The sequence below is a fragment of the Garra rufa genome, chromosome 1, assembly GCF_049309525.1.
Source record: "Garra rufa chromosome 1, GarRuf1.0, whole genome shotgun sequence".
Classification (NCBI taxonomy): domain Eukaryota; kingdom Metazoa; phylum Chordata; class Actinopteri; order Cypriniformes; family Cyprinidae; genus Garra; species Garra rufa.
Window position 1 is genome coordinate 24,898,870 of NC_133361.1, and position 19,138 is coordinate 24,918,007.

Sequence of the window (19,138 nt, forward strand, 5' to 3'; positions counted from 1 at the left end):
CATGCGCCGCTGTCACAATGCCTTCATGACTAAAAAAAGTGTCATCGAAAATTTGAAGCGACTTTGTAGCTGTGTAAAAGCTGTGTAGCTCTGACTCTTCGCTCTTGTTCTGTTTCAGGGTGAGAGCGGCAGCAATGAGCAGCCTTCTGGACGTGACCCTGCTGGTGGTGGCATCTGCTCCAGAGCTTCTCTCCTCTGACCTGTAAGACAATCTTCTGTCAATCTAGTTCACTAAAAAATGAAAATTGTCATCATTTACTTACCTTAAGTCGTTTGAAACCTAAATGCGTTTCTTTCATCTTTTGAACTCAAAAGAAGATCATTTGAAGAATGTTGGTAACCAAACAGTTTCTAGCCCCCATTGACTTCCATACTATGCAAGTCACTGGCAAGTGAACAAGTAAATGATGACACAATTTGTGTTTATAGATAAACCCTTTAACTTTAGTCGCAGTAAATTTAAACCACTGCTCACGGAAATGTCTCAAAATTTTTCTGTAGAGTTCAGCGTATGATGTGTTGCCTGGCCCAGCAGGCTGCAGAAAAGATCGACCGCTACCGAGCTCACGCCGGGACGGTTTTTCTGCGTCTGCTTCACAGCACAGACCCCGCAGTCCCTCACATTCCCCACCGGGAGGAACTACTGAGCATCTTCCCTCCGTGAGTGACACAGGGGTGTAATCGCACTTGGGAGTGTTAATACAGTCTAGTTTTACTAACTCACTTACTGCTTACTTCAGATCATTGTATTTAGGGTTCAAAAATTTGTGTGTGGCTGTGTATTTTGGTCCTAATGCCATTATACTAGCAAACTAATTAAATCTGGCCAAAACATAGTTCATGCTTTATGCTCCCACTGAAAGTGACAGCATTATTTTTTTGTGGCGATTCAAAATAAACAATTTAATTAGACGAATTTGAGCAAAATAGCTAAAGTACATATGTGACCCTGAACCACAAAACCAATCTGAAGACGGCAAAAATACATTGTATGGGATAAGATGATCGACTTTTCTTTAATGCCAAAAACTGATTAGGATATTAAGTAAAGATTATATTTTGTAGATTTCCTACCATAAATATATCAAAACTTACTTAATATGCATTGATAAGAAATACATTTGGACAACTTTAAAGGTGATGTTCTCTCAGATTCCAGATTTTCAAATAGTTGTATCTTCATCAAATATTGTCCTAAAAGGTTATTTATTCAGCTTTCAGATGATGTGTAAATCTCAAGTTCTAAAAATTGATCATTATGATTGGTTTTGTGGTCCAGGGTCCAATTTTCGGCACCAGAGAATCAACTGCTTGTTGTAGTTTTTATGAAAGGTTTTGATCCACTTCAAATGTTGACTACTGTAGTATAATTATTAATTAATTAAGATTTAAAATTGAAAATGAATTTGGCCAAAGCCTTATGTTTAAGTGTAAAATGTTAACAAAAATGGCAGCAATTTCAATTCTGTAATACATCTTCTATAAAATATAATACTAAACAAGTGCCTATAGCATTGATATCATATAATTTGTTTTTCATTATTTATTTATTTATTTTTGTAGTTATATATTTTTTTAATAATATCTTTAGGTCACTATTTATTTTATTTTTGATTTATATACCACATTAAATACTATTTTACCCAATAGCACAGTTTTCTTTAAAAACCATAGTTACCAAAGGTTTCTGCAAGTCTTAAAAAGTGAAATATCTTTCACTTTTCAAGCTGATGAAATTTCAGTTTTCCAATTCAAATATTTGAACATCCTAAAATCAAGATACATTCAAAAGTTGTTTTAATGTAAAATAACTGTTTTCTGTGTGAATACATTTTAAAATGTAATATTTTCCTTTCATGCAAAGCTGAATTTTCAGCATCATTACTCCAGTCTTCAGTGTCATGTGATCCTTCAAAAATCGTTCTAATATGCTGATCATTGTTGAAAACGGTTGTGCTGCTTAATATTAAGTTGGAACCTGTGACAATTTTTTCAGGATTCTTTAATTAATAAAAAGTTAGGAAGAACAGCATTTATTTAAAATAGAAATCTTTTGTAACAGTATGAACAAAATATTAAGATGAACAATATACCATTTAAATGTTTGTGGTCTGTAATCTTTTGAAAGAAATTAATACTTTTTAATTCACCACGTGTGTTAATTTGATGAAAAATGATAGCAAAGACTTATATTGTTATAAAAGATTTCTATTTTGAATAAATGCTATTCTTTTGAACATTTTTTATTCATCAGAATCCTATGTTTGTAAAATATGTTTCCAACATGGATATTAAAAGTAATAAATCAGCATATTAGAATGATTTCTGAAAGATCATGTGACACTGAAGACGGGAGTAATGGCTACTGAAAATTCAGCTTTGCAACACAGGAATATTCTATTTTTTTTTTTTATATATATTAACACGGAAAACCATTTTTAACCCTCTGGGCCCTGAGGTGATTTTGGGGCCCATGTTTTGACATGTCCTGACATTTCAGCTCATTTCAGCTACTTATCACATACTATTGGCCAACATGTCATTTTTTTTGTATTCAGCACAAACTGTGCTACAATAATATGTGAACAAGATGGATGTACATATTTGCAATTTGTAGAAAAAAATATTGGTTAGTAAGTTTTGGGATAATAAATGTAGCTGAAATACGGCCATAAAACCCATACTGAATAGTCCTGAGCAAGACTCGGGCTGGAATATTTACTTCAAAATGATGTGAAAATTATCCTGCTTACTCTTTTACAGAAAACAATGTATTTATTGTGATTTTGGATTATGCAAGGGAGTGACATTGTCCATGAATATTTAGTGATTCACCCCTGAGAGACAAAGAGCCCTCCCCTAATGGCCCATCTGTGTGACTTTTACTTTTAGATAGGGGTTTTAGATCATTTGTGACCCTGGACCACAAAACCAGTCATAAGGTTAAATTTTACAAAACTGAGATATATACATCATACGAAAGCTCAATAAATAAGCTTTCTATTGATGTATGGTTTGTTATGATAGGACAATATTTGGCCGAGATACATCTATTTGAAAATCTGGAATCTAAGGGTGCAAAAAATCTAAATACTGAGAAAATCACCTTTAAAGTTGTCCAAATTAAATTCTTAACAATGCATATTACTAATCAAAAATTACATTTTGATATGTTTACAGTAGGAATTTTACAAAAAATCTTCATGGAACATGATCTTTACTTAATTTCCTAATGATTTTTGGCATAAAAGAAAAATCAATAATTTTGACCCATACAATGTATTTTTGGCTATTGCTACAAATATACCCCAGCGACTTAAGACTGGTTTTGTGGTCCAGGGTCACATTTGTATTTTATTTACAGCACAGTATAATCACAACATACCTATTAAAGGTTAAAGACACATTATTGGACACACTGATCTAACCACAGAGATGTGAACAGACCTTGTGCCATTCCTGAACACAGTATCTTTTTAGCAAGTTTGTTTTGTATTTTTAACGAGAACTAAGAGAACTCTTTAAGAGAACTCTTTAAGAGAACTCTTTAAAAAACATTTAAAAGAACAGCAGAGGACATTTACTTGATGTAAAATGAAAAAATGTGTTCAATTATTAAAGGTTAGTCTCATAATGCCTAAATTAATGCTTTTTTTAGTCCTTTATAGTGAGTCTTTGTTGTTTTGTTCACCTTTTGTGTACTCCCATCTCCCTACACCTCTGAGTTGCGTGCAACAGATCAAATGCGTCAGGCATTAACTTGGCTTACATTATGTCATTAAATTTGGGAGGTGCACTTTTGCATTGAAGTTTCTGGAAAGTACATATTTTTACTGCTTCCAGTATAGCTGTAGATGAATTAAAGACCCATCCCAAATGCTACACTCATGTTTATCTCTGACCTCTGGTGTTTTGTTTTGTTTTTTGTACATGGACTGTAGAGAGACGGGAATCTCCCTGAACTGGAACGCGGCATCACAGGCCTTCCCTCACATCACACAGCTGCTGCGGCTGCATCAGTACCAATATCACACGCTCCTGGGCCTCACTGTGTCTGTGGGTGGCCTCACTGAATCTACAGTAGGTTGCACCACAAAAACACAACCATTAAAACACAATTTTAACTAGGAATTACACAAGATTCAGTCTGGACCCAAGAAGAGATGATGGCAACCCCTCAGAGGACCGCCGATGATGCCAGCCTTGAAACAACATACAGCACTACACAAATTTTCTACAAGTTTAATTGCAACACATAATCACTACACCATTTATATCATATGTACATCGACTTAACATACAGTAGTCACCACTAACAAGCTACTAAATATATTATAGTAGCCTACATTTTTGTACAGCTGCTTTGCAACGATTTGTATTGTGAAAAGCGCTATACAAAATAAACTTGAAACTTGAATTGAATTCTGCACTTTTTGCAGACTACCAGTCAAAAGTTTTCGAACAGTAAGGTTTTTAACGTTTCATTAAAGAAGTCTCTTCTGCTTACCAAGCCTGCATTTATTTGATACACAGTACAGCATATTTTTGCTATTTAAAATAACTGTTTACTGTTTTAATATATTTTGAAATGTAATTTATTCCTGTGATTTCAAAACTGAACTAGCATCATTACTACTGATTTGCTGCTCATAAAAACACATTTATTATTATTATTATTGTTATTATTATTATTATTATTATTATGTTGAAAACAGCTAAATAGAATTTTTTAAGTTACTTTGATGAATAGAAAGTTCAGAAGAACAGCATTTATCTTAAATAGAAATCTTTTGTAACATAAATGTCTTTATCTTCACCTTTTGATCAATTTAAAGCGTACTTGCTAAATAAAAGCATTAGTTAAGTATAAAATAAAAACATACTGAATCCAAGCTTTTGAAGGGTATAGTTGCTAATCTTTGGATCTTTCTATTGTAATGTACTCAACTGACATTACATTTTTAAATATATTTAAATAGCACATCGTTACAGTGACAAGAGTCAGAAAGCCATTTTAAATGGGAAAGGTTTTTCACAATATTACTGATTTTGCTTTGTTTTGGATCAAATAAATGCAGGCTTTGTGAGCATAAGGAAAAAACTAAAAATCTGAGTGTTCAAAAACTTTTGACTGGTAGTGTAGTTTGTTATAAACAGAAATGTAACCTTTGTTAAGATTTAAACAGACATTTTCAGTCGCACTTTAGGTTATCATTTTAGTTAATAAATTAATAATTTAAAGATAATTGAAATTACATTTTGTAATTACCTATTGTAAACAATAACAAACATTACTATATCACAATAAAAATAATTAGTTAATAAAGAATTAGTTGTTCATTTTATAAAGGCAAAGAAAGAAAATGGAAGAAAATAGTTTGTAAGTTTATATATATATATATGTATATATGTATATATATATATATATATATGTGTATGTATATGTATTTATTTATTTAGTTTTGTAAGAAATCACTCATACCAAATCTGCATTTATTTGATTAGTAATCAAATGTATTATTAATACATATGAGATATATTATGCAATTAAAAAAATAAGCATTCTCAGATTAAATATTTCACATTAAAAATTATAAATTTATATTCCTGTCAAAGCTGAATTTTCAGCATCATTACTCCAGTCTTTAGTGTCCCATGATCTTTCATAAATAGTCCTAAAATGCTGATTAATTAATAATTGCTGAAACAATTATCAATGTTGAAAACAGTCTTGCTTTCTAATATTTTGGTGGCAAACATTATAATTAGGATTCTTTGATGTTTAGAAAGTAGCAGCATTTATTTGAAATGTTTTATATCTATACATTTCTTTACTGTCACTTTTGATCATGTTAATGCAACTTTGCTATATAACCATATTCATTACTTAAAAAAAAAAAAAACAAGGCTGGACTGCATTTCACAGACCCTTTGCTGAAAATCTTGATTGAAAGTAAATCTACTCTATAACCAGACCTCAGCCATCAGAATAACCATACAAGACGAATAGTGAGGTCACAGAATCAGATCAATTAGACTAAATTGCATGGTGATAAAAGACACAGCAGCGACCAACAGAGGGAGCCGTCGACACTCGGTTCTCCAGAGAGTCTGTCAACGGTGACCGCGGTCAGGAGTGTGAATAGTTTCAGGGAAATTGAGACCATTAGACCATGTAGTTTTACTTTGCATTGCTTCATTTCAGATTTGCAAGAATTGCAACACAAAAGTGGTCTGTTATTTTGGGTTTTCAAAAATAAGCTGGTGTAGAAACGCTTTGGTGTTTGAAGAAAATTCCTGACATGTGTTTGAATAAACTGAAATTTTGCCACAAATGCAAGTCTGTGCCCATCCTGGCCTCAAAGTGCACAGGGTGTAAATGGCTTAGAGGCAAAACCACAGCTCCTCCAGTGGGCCAGGATTCATTCGAAACAAATTTAGCTGGAACAGAGCAAGCAGGATTGGCACCGAGTCCCTTCACATTTGCGCCCATGCTTTCGGTGGTGACTGAGGGCCCCTGGAAGGATCTTCAGCTCATCAGCTCATACACTTGATCTTCTTTTCCTTTCCCCTTTACTCTGTAATGCTGTTTTTTAGCATTTTCTTTCATCCTATACGTTTTCCCCTGCTCTATTTGCTGCTATTGTTTTCCTTTTTTTCTCATTATAAATTACCAATCAGAATGGTTGGTAAGATTTTTTTACATTTACATTTAGACATTTAGCAGATGCTTTTATCCAAAGCGACTCACAAAAGACGACAATGGAAGCAACCATAAACTACAAAAGAGCAATAACATGCAAGTGCTTATGACAAGTCTCATTTAGCCTAACGCAGTATACGTATCAAGGTTTTTTTATTATATAATAAATAAAAAGAAAATAGAAGTAAAAAAAGAAAAAGCAAGCTAGTGTTAGAGGCCTAAAAATAGATAGATGGACAGAATACAACAAGAACAGAAAAGCTAGTGTTAGTTAGTTTAAATTTAAAATTTATTTTTATAAATTTTTTTTGTTTGTTTTGAAAGGTCTCTTGCTGTACACTACCAGTCAAAAGTTTTTGAACAGTAAGGTCTTTAATTTTTTTAAAGAAGTCTCTTCTACTCACCAAGCCTATAAAAATCACAAAACAAAATCAGCATTTTTGAACAATTTCTGAACAATCATGAGACACTGAAGACTGGAGTAATTATGCTGAAAATTTAGCTTTGAAATCACAAGAATAAATTACATTTTAAAATATGTTTAAATAGAAAACAGTGATTTTAAATAGTAAAACTATTTCTAAATATTACTGTTTTACTACAGTCATCCATTGTTCATGTTAGTTCACAGTGCATTAACTAATGTAAGCAAACACAACCTGTGATTTTATTAATGCCTGAAATTAACATTAACTAAGTTTAATAAATGCTGTAGAGTTATTGTTCATTCTTACTGTTAGTTCATGTTAACTAATGAACCTTGTTGTGCCCTAAGACAGTGGTTCCCAATTCCAGTCCTCGCGACCCACCGCTCTGCACATTTTGTGTGTTTCACACATCGCTTCCAACGTTTGTTCTATTCCAACGTTACTGCCCTTCGAAGTGGACATCACAGGATATTCCGCCATTATTCATTAGTTCGAAGCGAGTGTATGTGTTCCATTTGAAGGTCATTAAAGTGTGCGAGACGTAATTTTAAAATGCATTTATTTACAGATGCACTTATGTCACACTTCTCTAGTAAGTTTCATCTGTGTGTGAAGACGCTACATGCGGTGAAGTAGCGCAAATATATGAATGAATGTTTCGAAGTATAGTAAATAGATTTCCCCCGCTTAGGGAGCAGGGAGCAATGAACAATTTGCAGGGACCATGTCAATCGGATCGCAGTTCCTGCACGGACCTCACTTCTAATGAGCTGGTTATCTGAATCAGGTGTGTTAACTAAGAGAGACATGCAAAATGTGCAGAGCGGTGGGGCGCGAGGACTGGAATTGGGAACCGCTGCCCTAAGAGATTAAAAACACTTGAAACAACATATTAAAAACACTTTTTTAAAACCATATCGGAAGTCTCAGAATTGCGTGATGCAAACTTGTAATCCTGCTTTTTTCCTCAGAATTATATAATATAAACTCGCGATTCTGCCTTTTTTCTCAGAATTACGTAATATAAACTCGCGATTCTGCCTTTTTCTCAGAATTACGTAATATAAACGCGCGATTCTGCCTTTTTTCTCAGAATTACGTAATATAAACGCGCGATTCTGCCTTTTTCTCAGAATTACGTAATATAAACGCGCGATTCTGCCTTTTTCTCAGAATTACGTAATATAAACGCGCGATTCTGCCTTTTTTCTCAGAATTACGTAATATAAACGCGCGATTCTGCCTTTTTCTCAGAATTACGTAATATAAACGCGCGATTCTGCATTTTTTTCTCAGAATTACGTAATATAAACGCGCGATTCTGCCTTTTTTCTCAGAATTACGTAATATAAACGCGCGATTCTGACTTTTTTCTCAGAATGACGTAATATAAACGCGCGATTCTGTCTTTTTTCTCAGAATTACGTAATATAAACGCGCGATTCTGCCTTTTTTCTCAGAATTACGTAATATTAACGCGCGATTCTGCCTTTTTTCTCAGAATTACGTAATATAAACGCGCGATTCTGCCTTTTTTCTCAGAATTACCTAATATAAACGCGCGATTCTGACTTTTTTCTCAGAATGACGTAATATAAACGCGCGATTCTGTCTTTTTTCTCAGAATTACGTAATATAAACGCGCGATTCTGCCTTTTTTCTCAGAATTACGTAATATAAACGCGCGATTCTGCCTTTTTTCTCAGAATTACGTAATATAAACGCGCGATTCTGCCTTTTTTCTCAGAATTACCTAATATAAACGCGCGATTCTGCCTTTTTTCTCAGAATGACGTTATATAAACGCGCGATTCTGCCTTTTTTCTCAGAATTACGTAATATAAACGCGCGATTCTGCCTTTTTCTCAGAATTACGTAATATAAACGCGCGATTCTGCCTTTTTCTCAGAATTACGTAATATAAACGCGCGATTCTGCCTTTTTTCTCAGAATTACGTAATATAAACGCGCGATTCTGCCTTTTTCTCAGAATTACGTAATATAAACGCGCGATTCTGCCTTTTTCTCAGAATTACGTAATATAAACGCGCGATTCTGCCTTTTTCTCAGAATTACGTAATATAAACGCGCGATTCTGCCTTTTTTCTCAGAATTACGTAATATAAACGCGCGATTCTGCCTTTTTCTCAGAATTACGTAATATAAACGCGCGATTCTGCCTTTTTTCTCAGAATTACGTAATATAAACGCGCGATTCTGCCTTTTTTCTCAGAATGACGTAATATAAACGCGCGATTCTGCCTTTTTTCTCAGAATGACGTAATATAAACGCGCGATTCTGCCTTTTTCTCAGAATTACGTAATATAAACGCGCGATTCTGCCTTTTTTCTCAGAATTACGTAATATAAACGCGCGATTCTGCCTTTTTTCTCAGAATGACGTAATATAAACGCGCGATTCTGCCTTTTTTCTCAGAATGACGTTATATAAACGCGCGATTCTGCCTTTTTCTCAGAATTACGTAATATAAACGCGCGATTCTGCCTTTTTCTCAGAATTACGTAATATAAACGCGCGATTCTGCCTTTTTCTCAGAATTCCGTAATATAAACGCGCGATTCTGCCTTTTTTCTCAGAATTACGTAATATAAACGCGCGATTCTGCCTTTTTTCTCAGAATTACGTAATATAAACGCGCGATTCTGCCTTTTTTCTCAGAATTACGTAATATAAACGCGCGATTCTGCCTTTTTTCTCAGAATTACGTAATATAAACGTGCGATTCTGCCTTTTTCTCAGAATTACGTAATATAAACGCGCGATTCTGCCTTTTTTTCTCAGAATTACGTAATATAAACGCGCGATTCTGCCTTTTTCTCAGAATTACGTAATATAAACGCGCGATTCTGCCTTTTTTTCTCAGAATTACGTAATATAAACGCGCGATTCTGCCTTTTTCTCAGAATTACGTAATATAAACGCGCGATTCTGCCTGTTTCTCAGAATTACGTAATATAAACGCGCAAAACGCGCGATTCTGCCTTTTTCCTCAGAATTACGTAATATAAACGCGCGATTCTGCCTCTTTTTTTTTTCCGAATGGTGTAATACATTTATTACTCTGTTTATTAATCTTTGTTAATGTTAGTTAATAAAAATGCAGTCATCCATTGTTCATGTTAGTTCACTGTGTATTAACTATTGTTAACAAACACAACCTATGATTTTGATAATGCCTGAAATTAACATTAACTAATATTAATAAATGCTGTAGAATCATTGTTCATTCTTACTGTAGTTCATGTTAACTAATGAACTTTGTTGTAAAGTGTTACCCCCCCCCCCCCCCCCCCAAAAAAAAAGTTATCAAATAAATATCAGGTTATTTGACCTTTTTATAAAATGGCAAGGTTAGTTCAGGTTGTAAAGTCTTATTTCTATTTATAAAGTGTAATAGACAGGTTTTCTTTATCCATCTTTCCTCTGTTTCACTTTCTTAGTATTTTAGGCTCAGTGCCTCTGCTCCAGTGGCTGTTGGGACATCATCTTTGAACATGATATTAAGGCCTTTTGTTATTTATAGCCACCAGTGTTTGTTAATGAAGAAAAAATAATGCGGAGGCCTTTAAAAGGAGCTTTGAGTGCAGTAAATGAGCCCCCCTTCTCTTAGACCCAGCAGAGTTTTGATTAGAGCCATAGTTGAGGTTATGCTCTTACCTTCAGTCTGGAACTGTGTGATCTCTCTGAGCCAAAATTGCTGGATAAATGAGCAGTTCTCACAGACTCAATGCTGAATGATGGAGCTTCACTCTGAAGCTCTGCTCCCTCTGGACCACACAGCAGAGTTTGGACTGATACCGCACATTAACCACACACATTAACACACTGCTGCATGGGAGACGTTTGCACTGAATGTTAGCTATTTAAAAGTCGTAGTTAATAATGATAATTGTTTATTTCTTTATAAATCATACTTTATCAAAGCATTTGCCAGATAAAACTTTATATAAATGCCATATTGTATATATATATGGCTTGGAAGGCATATCAGCAGCACCATTTATACAGTACAGTACTACAAAAATGTGAGTTTCATATGATTAATTGTGCAAACAAATACACGGTAAGACCTTTAGATGGGTTTAACAGCCTGAAACGGCAAAAAAAAAAAAAATCTTTGTTTTCAGATAACTTAAAACAACCAACCAACATTCTTCATGTTATCTCTAAGGTGCCAGAACAGTTAGGAGATACAGTGTAGCGAATACTTCAACATTTATCATTCTCATGCGCAATAAATCTAGATGTTTTTGAAGAGGCACTAGTGGAAATTGACTTATTTGGTACCCTAAGAGATTAAAAAAAACAGTTGAAACAACATATTAAAAACACTTTTTTCAAAAACATATTGGAAGATTTATATGATCGCAATTGCAAGTTTACATCTCAAAATTCTGACTTTTTTTTCTCAAAATTCCATGATACAAACTCGCAATTCTGCCTTTTTTCCTCAGAACAGGCTTTCATAATGTAGTTTAGTATTTCAGTATTTCATAAAACTGCATTTAATGGGGGCATGGGTTAACATAACTTAACATATTCATTTTTAATTAACCAAAAGCAAGCAAAACTTTACTTGAAAGACAATGCTCATAATGTGTTTTCTTTGTATGGTAAAGAGCCATTTGTACATTTTACTCCACGAAATGAGGGTGGGTAGATGATAACAGACTTTTCAATTTAAAGATAAGAAAATTACTCATTTAGAGTGAAAAAATGTATTAAGTGAGTAAATGAATTAATATAAAATCATTCCTGATTATAATCGATTTATTTTGTAAATAATTTATTAAATATTGTTAATAAATGCAAATGGTCACACTTTAGTTCAGGGACTAATTCTAACTATAAACTAAATATTAACTATGACTTTTTCCTCAATAAACCAATTTGCTGCTTATTAATGTTTGGTCGGGTAGTTGTTAACTTTAGACATGGAGTAGGATTAAGGGATCTAAAATATGGTCAGAATAAGGCATTAATGTGCTTTATAAACACAAACAAACAGCCTAGTAATATGCGTGCTAATAAGCAACTAGTTAATAGTTAGAATTGGTCCCTAAACTAACATGTTATCATGCAGGTAATAAATAATAATCAGTATTATCTGTCACTAATGAGACCTGTTTGTGTGTCTGCCTGCAGGTGCGTTATTCCTCTCAGTCTTTGTTCGAGTACCTGAAGGGCATTCAGCAGGAAGTCACAGCACTTCAGCAGTTTGGAGACACATTGTTAAGCATCTTCAGAGATAACCTGCGCAATGACAGGTACATCTGCACTGAAAAACATGACATAGCAACAGCTGAATATGACATATAGATGCAGGGAGGAAGAGGTGGGCGGTCTTGGTAATGATATATATGATTGGAAGTCAACAAAAATGCTTTATATGATGACTATTTGATATTTATCCTATGTATTTTGATTTGCCTACAGAGTTTCTGTACCTTTTCTGAAGATGGTGGACCAAATCCTTGCTAACGGCTGCTTTGACCTCTTCGCCACTGAGGAGAGGTGAGCGTGGGAAAGCCCAGTGTACATTACTGCCTCCCTTGGCTCAGACACACAAACCATCCAGAGCTCGGCAGGAGAGATGATATCATGACAGAAATACACAGAAAGGACTCACACAGGGAACCTTTGGGAGAACTTAAGATGAGCCCGGCCAAGTCATGTGTTGAAACGAGGGGACTGAGGGTGGATGTGTGTGTTTGTTTGTTTTAATCCCATGTAATTTCTCTGTTTTCAGTCATCCATTCTCCATAGAGCTGCTGTCGCTCTGTAAAGAGGAAATCAAGAAGTCCAAAGATGTTCAGAAGCTGTTGTCGTCTATAGCCGTGTAAGTTGCATTTCCAGCACTCTGCAGAAATACACTCAAGTCCAAAATTATTCATACCCCAGGCAAATTCTGACTTAAAAGTTACTTTTATTCAAAAAAGTTAAATTTTTTTGTTGACCGGAAATGACACAAGCTTCTCCCAAAAGATAATAAGATCAAATGCTTCCTATAATTGCTGACCAGCTTTTTGCATGTCTCCGATGGTATTTTTGCCCATTCATTCACTCTGGCTGGGTCTCTGCAAAACGTTAATGTTTTTGTCTGCTAACCATCTCTTTACCACTTTTGCTGTGTGTTTTGGGTCGTTGTCGTGCTAATGTCCACTGGTGCCCAAGGCCAAGTTTCTCTGCACACTGCCTGATGTTGTTGTTGAGAATTTTGATGTATTGCTCCTTTTTCAAGGTGCCGTTTACTGCGATTAGGTTCCCTGGTCCACCGGCTAAAAAGAAAAACCCCAAAACATTAGGTTCCCACCACCATGTTTGACAGTGGGGATGGTGTTCTTAGGTTTGAAGGCTTCTCCTTTTTTACGCCAAATGAAGGCTGCATCATTGTGGCCAAACAGTTCATTTTTTGTTTCATCTAACCATAAAGCAGAAGACCAGAAGTCTTTTTCTTTGTCCAGATGAGCATTTGTAAAGTTCAAGTGGGCTTTTGTGTGCCTTATCTGGAGAAGTGGTGTCTGCGGTCTGCGTCCGTGGAACCCAGTGGTGTGCAGTGTCCATTGGACTGTCTGCCTTGAGATGTTTCCACCAGCAGAGCCCAGATTAATAAGGATGGCCTTGGTGGTGATCCTTGGATTCTTTTTTACCTCTCTCACTATCCTCCTGGCCAGCACAGGTGGCACTGTTGGCTTCTGACCACATCCTCTGAGATTTTTCACAGTGTGGAGCGTCTTGTAATTTTTAATAATACTTTGCACTGTAGCCACTGGAACTTCAAAACATTTAGAAATGGTCTTATAGCCCTTTCCTGACTTGTGATCAGCCACAATGCGCAGCTGCAGGTCCTCAGTGAGCTCCTTTGTCTTAGCCATGACTGTCCTTCTGAGCTTCTATTTTTCACCTGTTGAGTAGATTAAAACAGATGTTCCCAATGAATCAGGGTAATTAGGATGCTTTAGAACAGCTTGGACTATTTGGAATGGTATAGAACTTTGGATTTCCCCATAGACTGTGCTAGTTTGCAAAGGGTATGAATAATTTTGGACATGCCACTTTTTGTTCAAATGTAAATAAAAGCTGAGAAATATTTTTTTCCGCAGTGATGCCTTGAATGAATTGTACATCGTCGTATTATCTTTTTGGAGAAGCCTGTGTCATTTCCAGTTAAAAAAAAAAACTTGCTGGTTGAATACAAGTAACTTTAAGTCAGAATTTGCCAGGGGTATGAATAATTTCGGGCTTGACTGTATATGGGTCCATGGCAAGTTGGGTGTCCTCTTTAGAGATAATCACCATATTTATCCACCTTATTTTTCCCGTAAGAGTGTGTGAGGTCATTTGTAAATTGTATGGGTCTGGCTTCCGGTCTCATCCGCATCCAGCTTTTTTTTTAGCTCGTTTTGCTGCTTGATTTAGCGTCTTACCATATAGGGGTGGGCGATATAGCAAAAATATATCACGATTTATTTTTATTTTATTTTTTCAGAAATATTACGATTTTATCACGATTCTGTGTCATGTTGGTTTTACTATTTTACAAGTTGTCTGAGCAGTACAGCCAAACTAATTTCCCTGTTTTAAAACCAAACCTTACAAGGTAACAAAATATAAAGCAAAAAGAATGGCAGATATTTGAAAATGGGTGAAGACAAAATATCTTCATTTTTTTATACATATACATGTTACAAATACACATACTATTGTATTTACAAGTAAAACAAACAGTGCTTTAATTTTCAGGTACAGTAGGTGTATTCATCAGTAGCATTCATGAAATTGAACTAGCACATTTAAAAATAAAACACTATGGCCCAGTTTCACAGACAGGGCTTAGACTAAGCCAGGATTAGGCCATAGTTAAATTAGGACATTTAAGAAATTTTCATAAACGTGCTTAGAAAAAAACATTACTGGTGTGCATCTTTAGACAAAACAAAGGCACTGATATATTTTAAGATCAGTCAGTGCACGTTTTTTAGTTGAAACAGCTCGGACTTACATTTTAGTCTAGGACTAGGCTTGAGTCTTGTTTGTGAAACCGAGGTATGTAAATTAGAAACTGACTCCTATTAAAGCAACTGTATTAAAGTTCTTCAGTCAAGAGCAGTGAGTGATTTTCCTTTGTGTTTGGTTTTATTAGCATACCATCACCTAAAAATGACAATTCTGTCTCGTGTTTTTTTATAAGCATAAAACATGTTAAACATAAAACTTGTTTTGAATAATGTGGGTAACCAAACAGTTGCTGCTCCCCGGTTACTTCCGTAGTATTTTTTCCTCCACTATCAAAGTGAGTAAGGACCAGCTACTGTTATCCACATTCTTCAAAATATCTTCTTTTGTGTTCAGCACAAGAAAAAAATTAATAGAGATTTGGGACAACATGTGAGTAACTAAATTTTTGGGTGAACTGTCCCTTTAATGACAATCGGCAACATGTTTAGTTATGTCGCTTTAAGAGCTGCACATATCTATCCTACAGGCGTGGGGGGGGGAAATTATAGAAATTAATACTTTTATTTAGCAAGGATGCTTTAAATTGATCAAAAGTGATGATGAAGACCTTCATAATGTTACAAAAGATTTCTATTTCGCATAAATGCTGTTCTTCTGAACTTTCTATTTATCAAAGAAACCTGAACAAATTCTACTCAGCTGTTTTCAACATAATAATAATAAATGTTTTTGAGCAGCAAATTAGAATATTAGAATGATTTCTGAAGGATCAAGTGACTGCAGGGTAAATGATGCTAACAATTCAGCTTTAAAATCACACAAATAAATTACATTTTAAAATATATTCAAATAGAAAACTGTTATTTTAAATAGTAAAAATATTTCAAATTTTTACAGTTTTTGCTGTATTTAGGATCACATATATTCAGCCTTGGTGAGCAGAAGAGACTTCTTTAAAAAAAAAAAAAAAAACAATAAAAATCTTATTTTACATTTATAAAAATTTAAAACTAAACATATGACCTTTATTTTTTTAAGCCTGTTTTAGCCCAATCTTTGTTTTCAAAAGTTTTTTAAACATACGTTTGTCAACTAAAGTTTTAATTCAGTCACTCTAGAAGTATAATTTTAAATGTGTCTTCTGCCTTCAGTGTGATCTCTCTTGTGATTGGTCATTATGTCTGAGCTCTCTCTTTCTGATTGGCTCTTTGTCCTTAGCTTCTGTGGAATGGTGCAGTTCCAGGGTGATGTGAGGAAGAAGGTCTTAGTGCAGCTGTTGATATTGCTCTGTCACCCCTTCCCTGTGGTGAGTCCATTAGCAGACACTTTCAGCCCAGACTTAGTCTAGGCACTCGTGTTGCATCCCAGATCTAATTCTGACTCCATTGTCTCTCTTGGGTCTCAAGATCAGGAAGACAACTGCCAGCCAGGTATACGAGATGTTCTTGACCTACGATGATGTCATTGACAATGATCAAGTGCTAGCTGATGTCATGGCCTCCCTTAGTGACACTAATTGGTGAGTGTTGACACGGGGCTTATTGGAGGATTACGATGAGGACTGTTTTAAGAGTCATTTCTTGTTTCCTGTCTTAGGGAAAGTGACATCGCCACTGTGCGGACCCACAGGAATCAGCTCTGTGATTGGTTGGGAGTTCCCAGGCCAACTCTGGTAGCTAAGGTAACACATGTAGGAGGTTTTATGGGATAATATTTTGTAGTGTGGGGGCTGTTGCATCATACCGCATCTGACATCCAGATGCTACTTTTTAGCATTACTCATTCACTGGTGGGCGAACAAGGTGTTTTTATGCATTGGTGGGTGTTTGGTTCTCCTAATCGGACACAGAAACCATTAGGTTTCAGTTACCAGAAAATCTGTTGATAATCTGATGAATAGCTTTCTCAGTATGAAGACTGGCTAGTTCTGTTTGTTCACATGCTTGAATAAACAATACAGCCCATAGCAACAGTGGAATAGACAAGCTGCCCTCAATATAATGTAGAAACATGTTATAATAGTAATAGTGGTCCATTGTTAGTAATAGTGTAATAATACATTACTCTGGACCACAAAACTAGTCTTAAATAGAACAGGTATATTTGTAGCAATAGCCAAAATACATTTTATAGGTCAAAATTGTTGATTTGTCTTGTATGCCAAAAATCATTAGGATATTAAGTAAAGATCATGTTCCATGAAGATATTTTGTAATTTCCTTCCGTAAATATATCAAAACTTATTTTTTGATTCATAATATGCATTGCTAAGAACTTCACTGGACAACTTTAAAGGCCACTGAATAATAAGTAAAAAAAGGTCATTTTGACTTTTTATCTCACAATTCTGGCTTTTTTTAACTGTGAGAAATTAGCGCACAATTTCAAGTTATGAATTGCTAGATGTAAAGTCAGAATTGTGAGATATAAACTCACAGTTGTGAGAAATAAAGTCAGAATTGCGGGATATAAACTCGCAATTCTAACTTTCTCGCAATTGCGACTTTGTATCTCACAATTCTGACTTTTTCTCGCAATTTCGAGTTCACATCTTGCAATTCTGACTTTTTCTCAGAATTGCATCATATAAACTCACAATTCGGACTTTTTTTTCTCAGAACTGTGAGATTATAAGCGCTAATTGCAAGTTATAAGCTCAGAATTGCTAGATGTAAAGTCAGAATTGTGAGATATAAACTTACAATTGTGAGAAATGAAGTCAGAATTGCGAGATGTAAAGTCAGAATTGTGAGATATAAACTCGAAATTGCGAGAAATAAAGTCAGAATTGCAAGAAATGAACTCGCAATTCTGACTTTCTCGCAATTGCGACTTTGTAACTCACAATTCTGACTTTTCCTCGCAATTTCGAGTTTACATCTCGCAATTCTGACTTTTTTTTCTCAGAACTGTGAGATTATAAGCGCAAATTGCGAGTTGTAAGGTCAGAATGGCTAGATGTAAAGTCAGAATTGTGGTATATAAACTCACAATTGTGAGAAATAAAGTCAGAATTGTGAGATATAAACTCGCAATTCTGACTTTCTCGCAATTGCGACTTTGTAACTCACAATTCTGACTTTTTCTCGCAATTTCGAGTTCACATCTTGCAATTCTGACTTTTTCTCAGAATTGCATCATATAAACTCACAATTCGGACTTTTTTTTCTCAGAACTGTGAGATTATAAGCGCTAATTGCAAGTTATAAGCTCAGAATTGCTAGATGTAAAGTCAGAATTGTGAGATATAAACTTACAATTGTGAGAAATGAAGTCAGAATTGCGAGATGTAAAGTCAGAATTGTGAGATATAAACTCGAAATTGCGAGAAATAAAGTCAGAATTGCAAGAAATGAACTCGCAATTCTGACTTTCTCGCAATTGCGACTTTGTAACTCACAATTCTGACTTTTCCTCGCAATTTCGAGTTTACATCTCGCAATTCTGACTTTTTTTTCTCAGAACTGTGAGATTATAAGCGCAAATTGCGAGTTGTAAGGTCAGAATGGCTAGATGTAAAGTCAGAATTGTGGTATATAAACTCACAATTGTGAGAAATAAAGTCAGAATTGTGAGATATAAACTCGCAATTCTGACTTTCTCGCAATTGCGACTTTGTATCTCACAATTCTGACTTTTTCTCGCAATTTCAAGTTTACATCTCGCAATTCTGACTTTTTCTCAGTATTGCATCATATAAGATATAAGTGCACAATTGCAAGTTATGAAGTCAGAATTGTGGGATATAAACTCACAATTGCAAGAAATAAAGTCAGAATTGTGAGATATAAACTCGCAATTCTGACTTTCTCGCAATTGTGACTTTGTATCTCACAATTCTGACTTTTTCTCGCAATTTCAAGTTTACATCTCGCAATTCTGACTTTTTCTCAGTATTGCATCACATCAGATATGAGTGCAAAATTGCGAGTTATAAAGTCAGAATTGCGGGATATAAACTCACAATTGCAAGAAGATATAAACTCACAATTCTGACTTTCTTGCAATTGCGACTTTGTAAACTGA

At 34.9% G+C, this 19,138-nt stretch overlaps 1 protein-coding gene across 1 annotated transcript in view; it reads left to right on the plus strand.

Moving 5' to 3' along the window:
• Positions 1-19,138, plus strand: part of tbcd (tubulin folding cofactor D) — a 64,434-nt gene that overhangs the window by 39,952 nt on the left and 5,344 nt on the right. Inside the window, exons 30-38 of the mRNA XM_073837897.1 lie at positions 119-202; positions 502-660; positions 3,942-4,080; positions 12,299-12,420; positions 12,590-12,667; positions 12,903-12,992; positions 16,331-16,418; positions 16,519-16,631; positions 16,709-16,793. Of these exons, the coding sequence (XP_073693998.1) occupies positions 119-202; positions 502-660; positions 3,942-4,080; positions 12,299-12,420; positions 12,590-12,667; positions 12,903-12,992; positions 16,331-16,418; positions 16,519-16,631; positions 16,709-16,793 (958 nt within the window). The remainder of the gene's footprint in view (positions 1-118; positions 203-501; positions 661-3,941; positions 4,081-12,298; positions 12,421-12,589; positions 12,668-12,902; positions 12,993-16,330; positions 16,419-16,518; positions 16,632-16,708; positions 16,794-19,138) is intronic.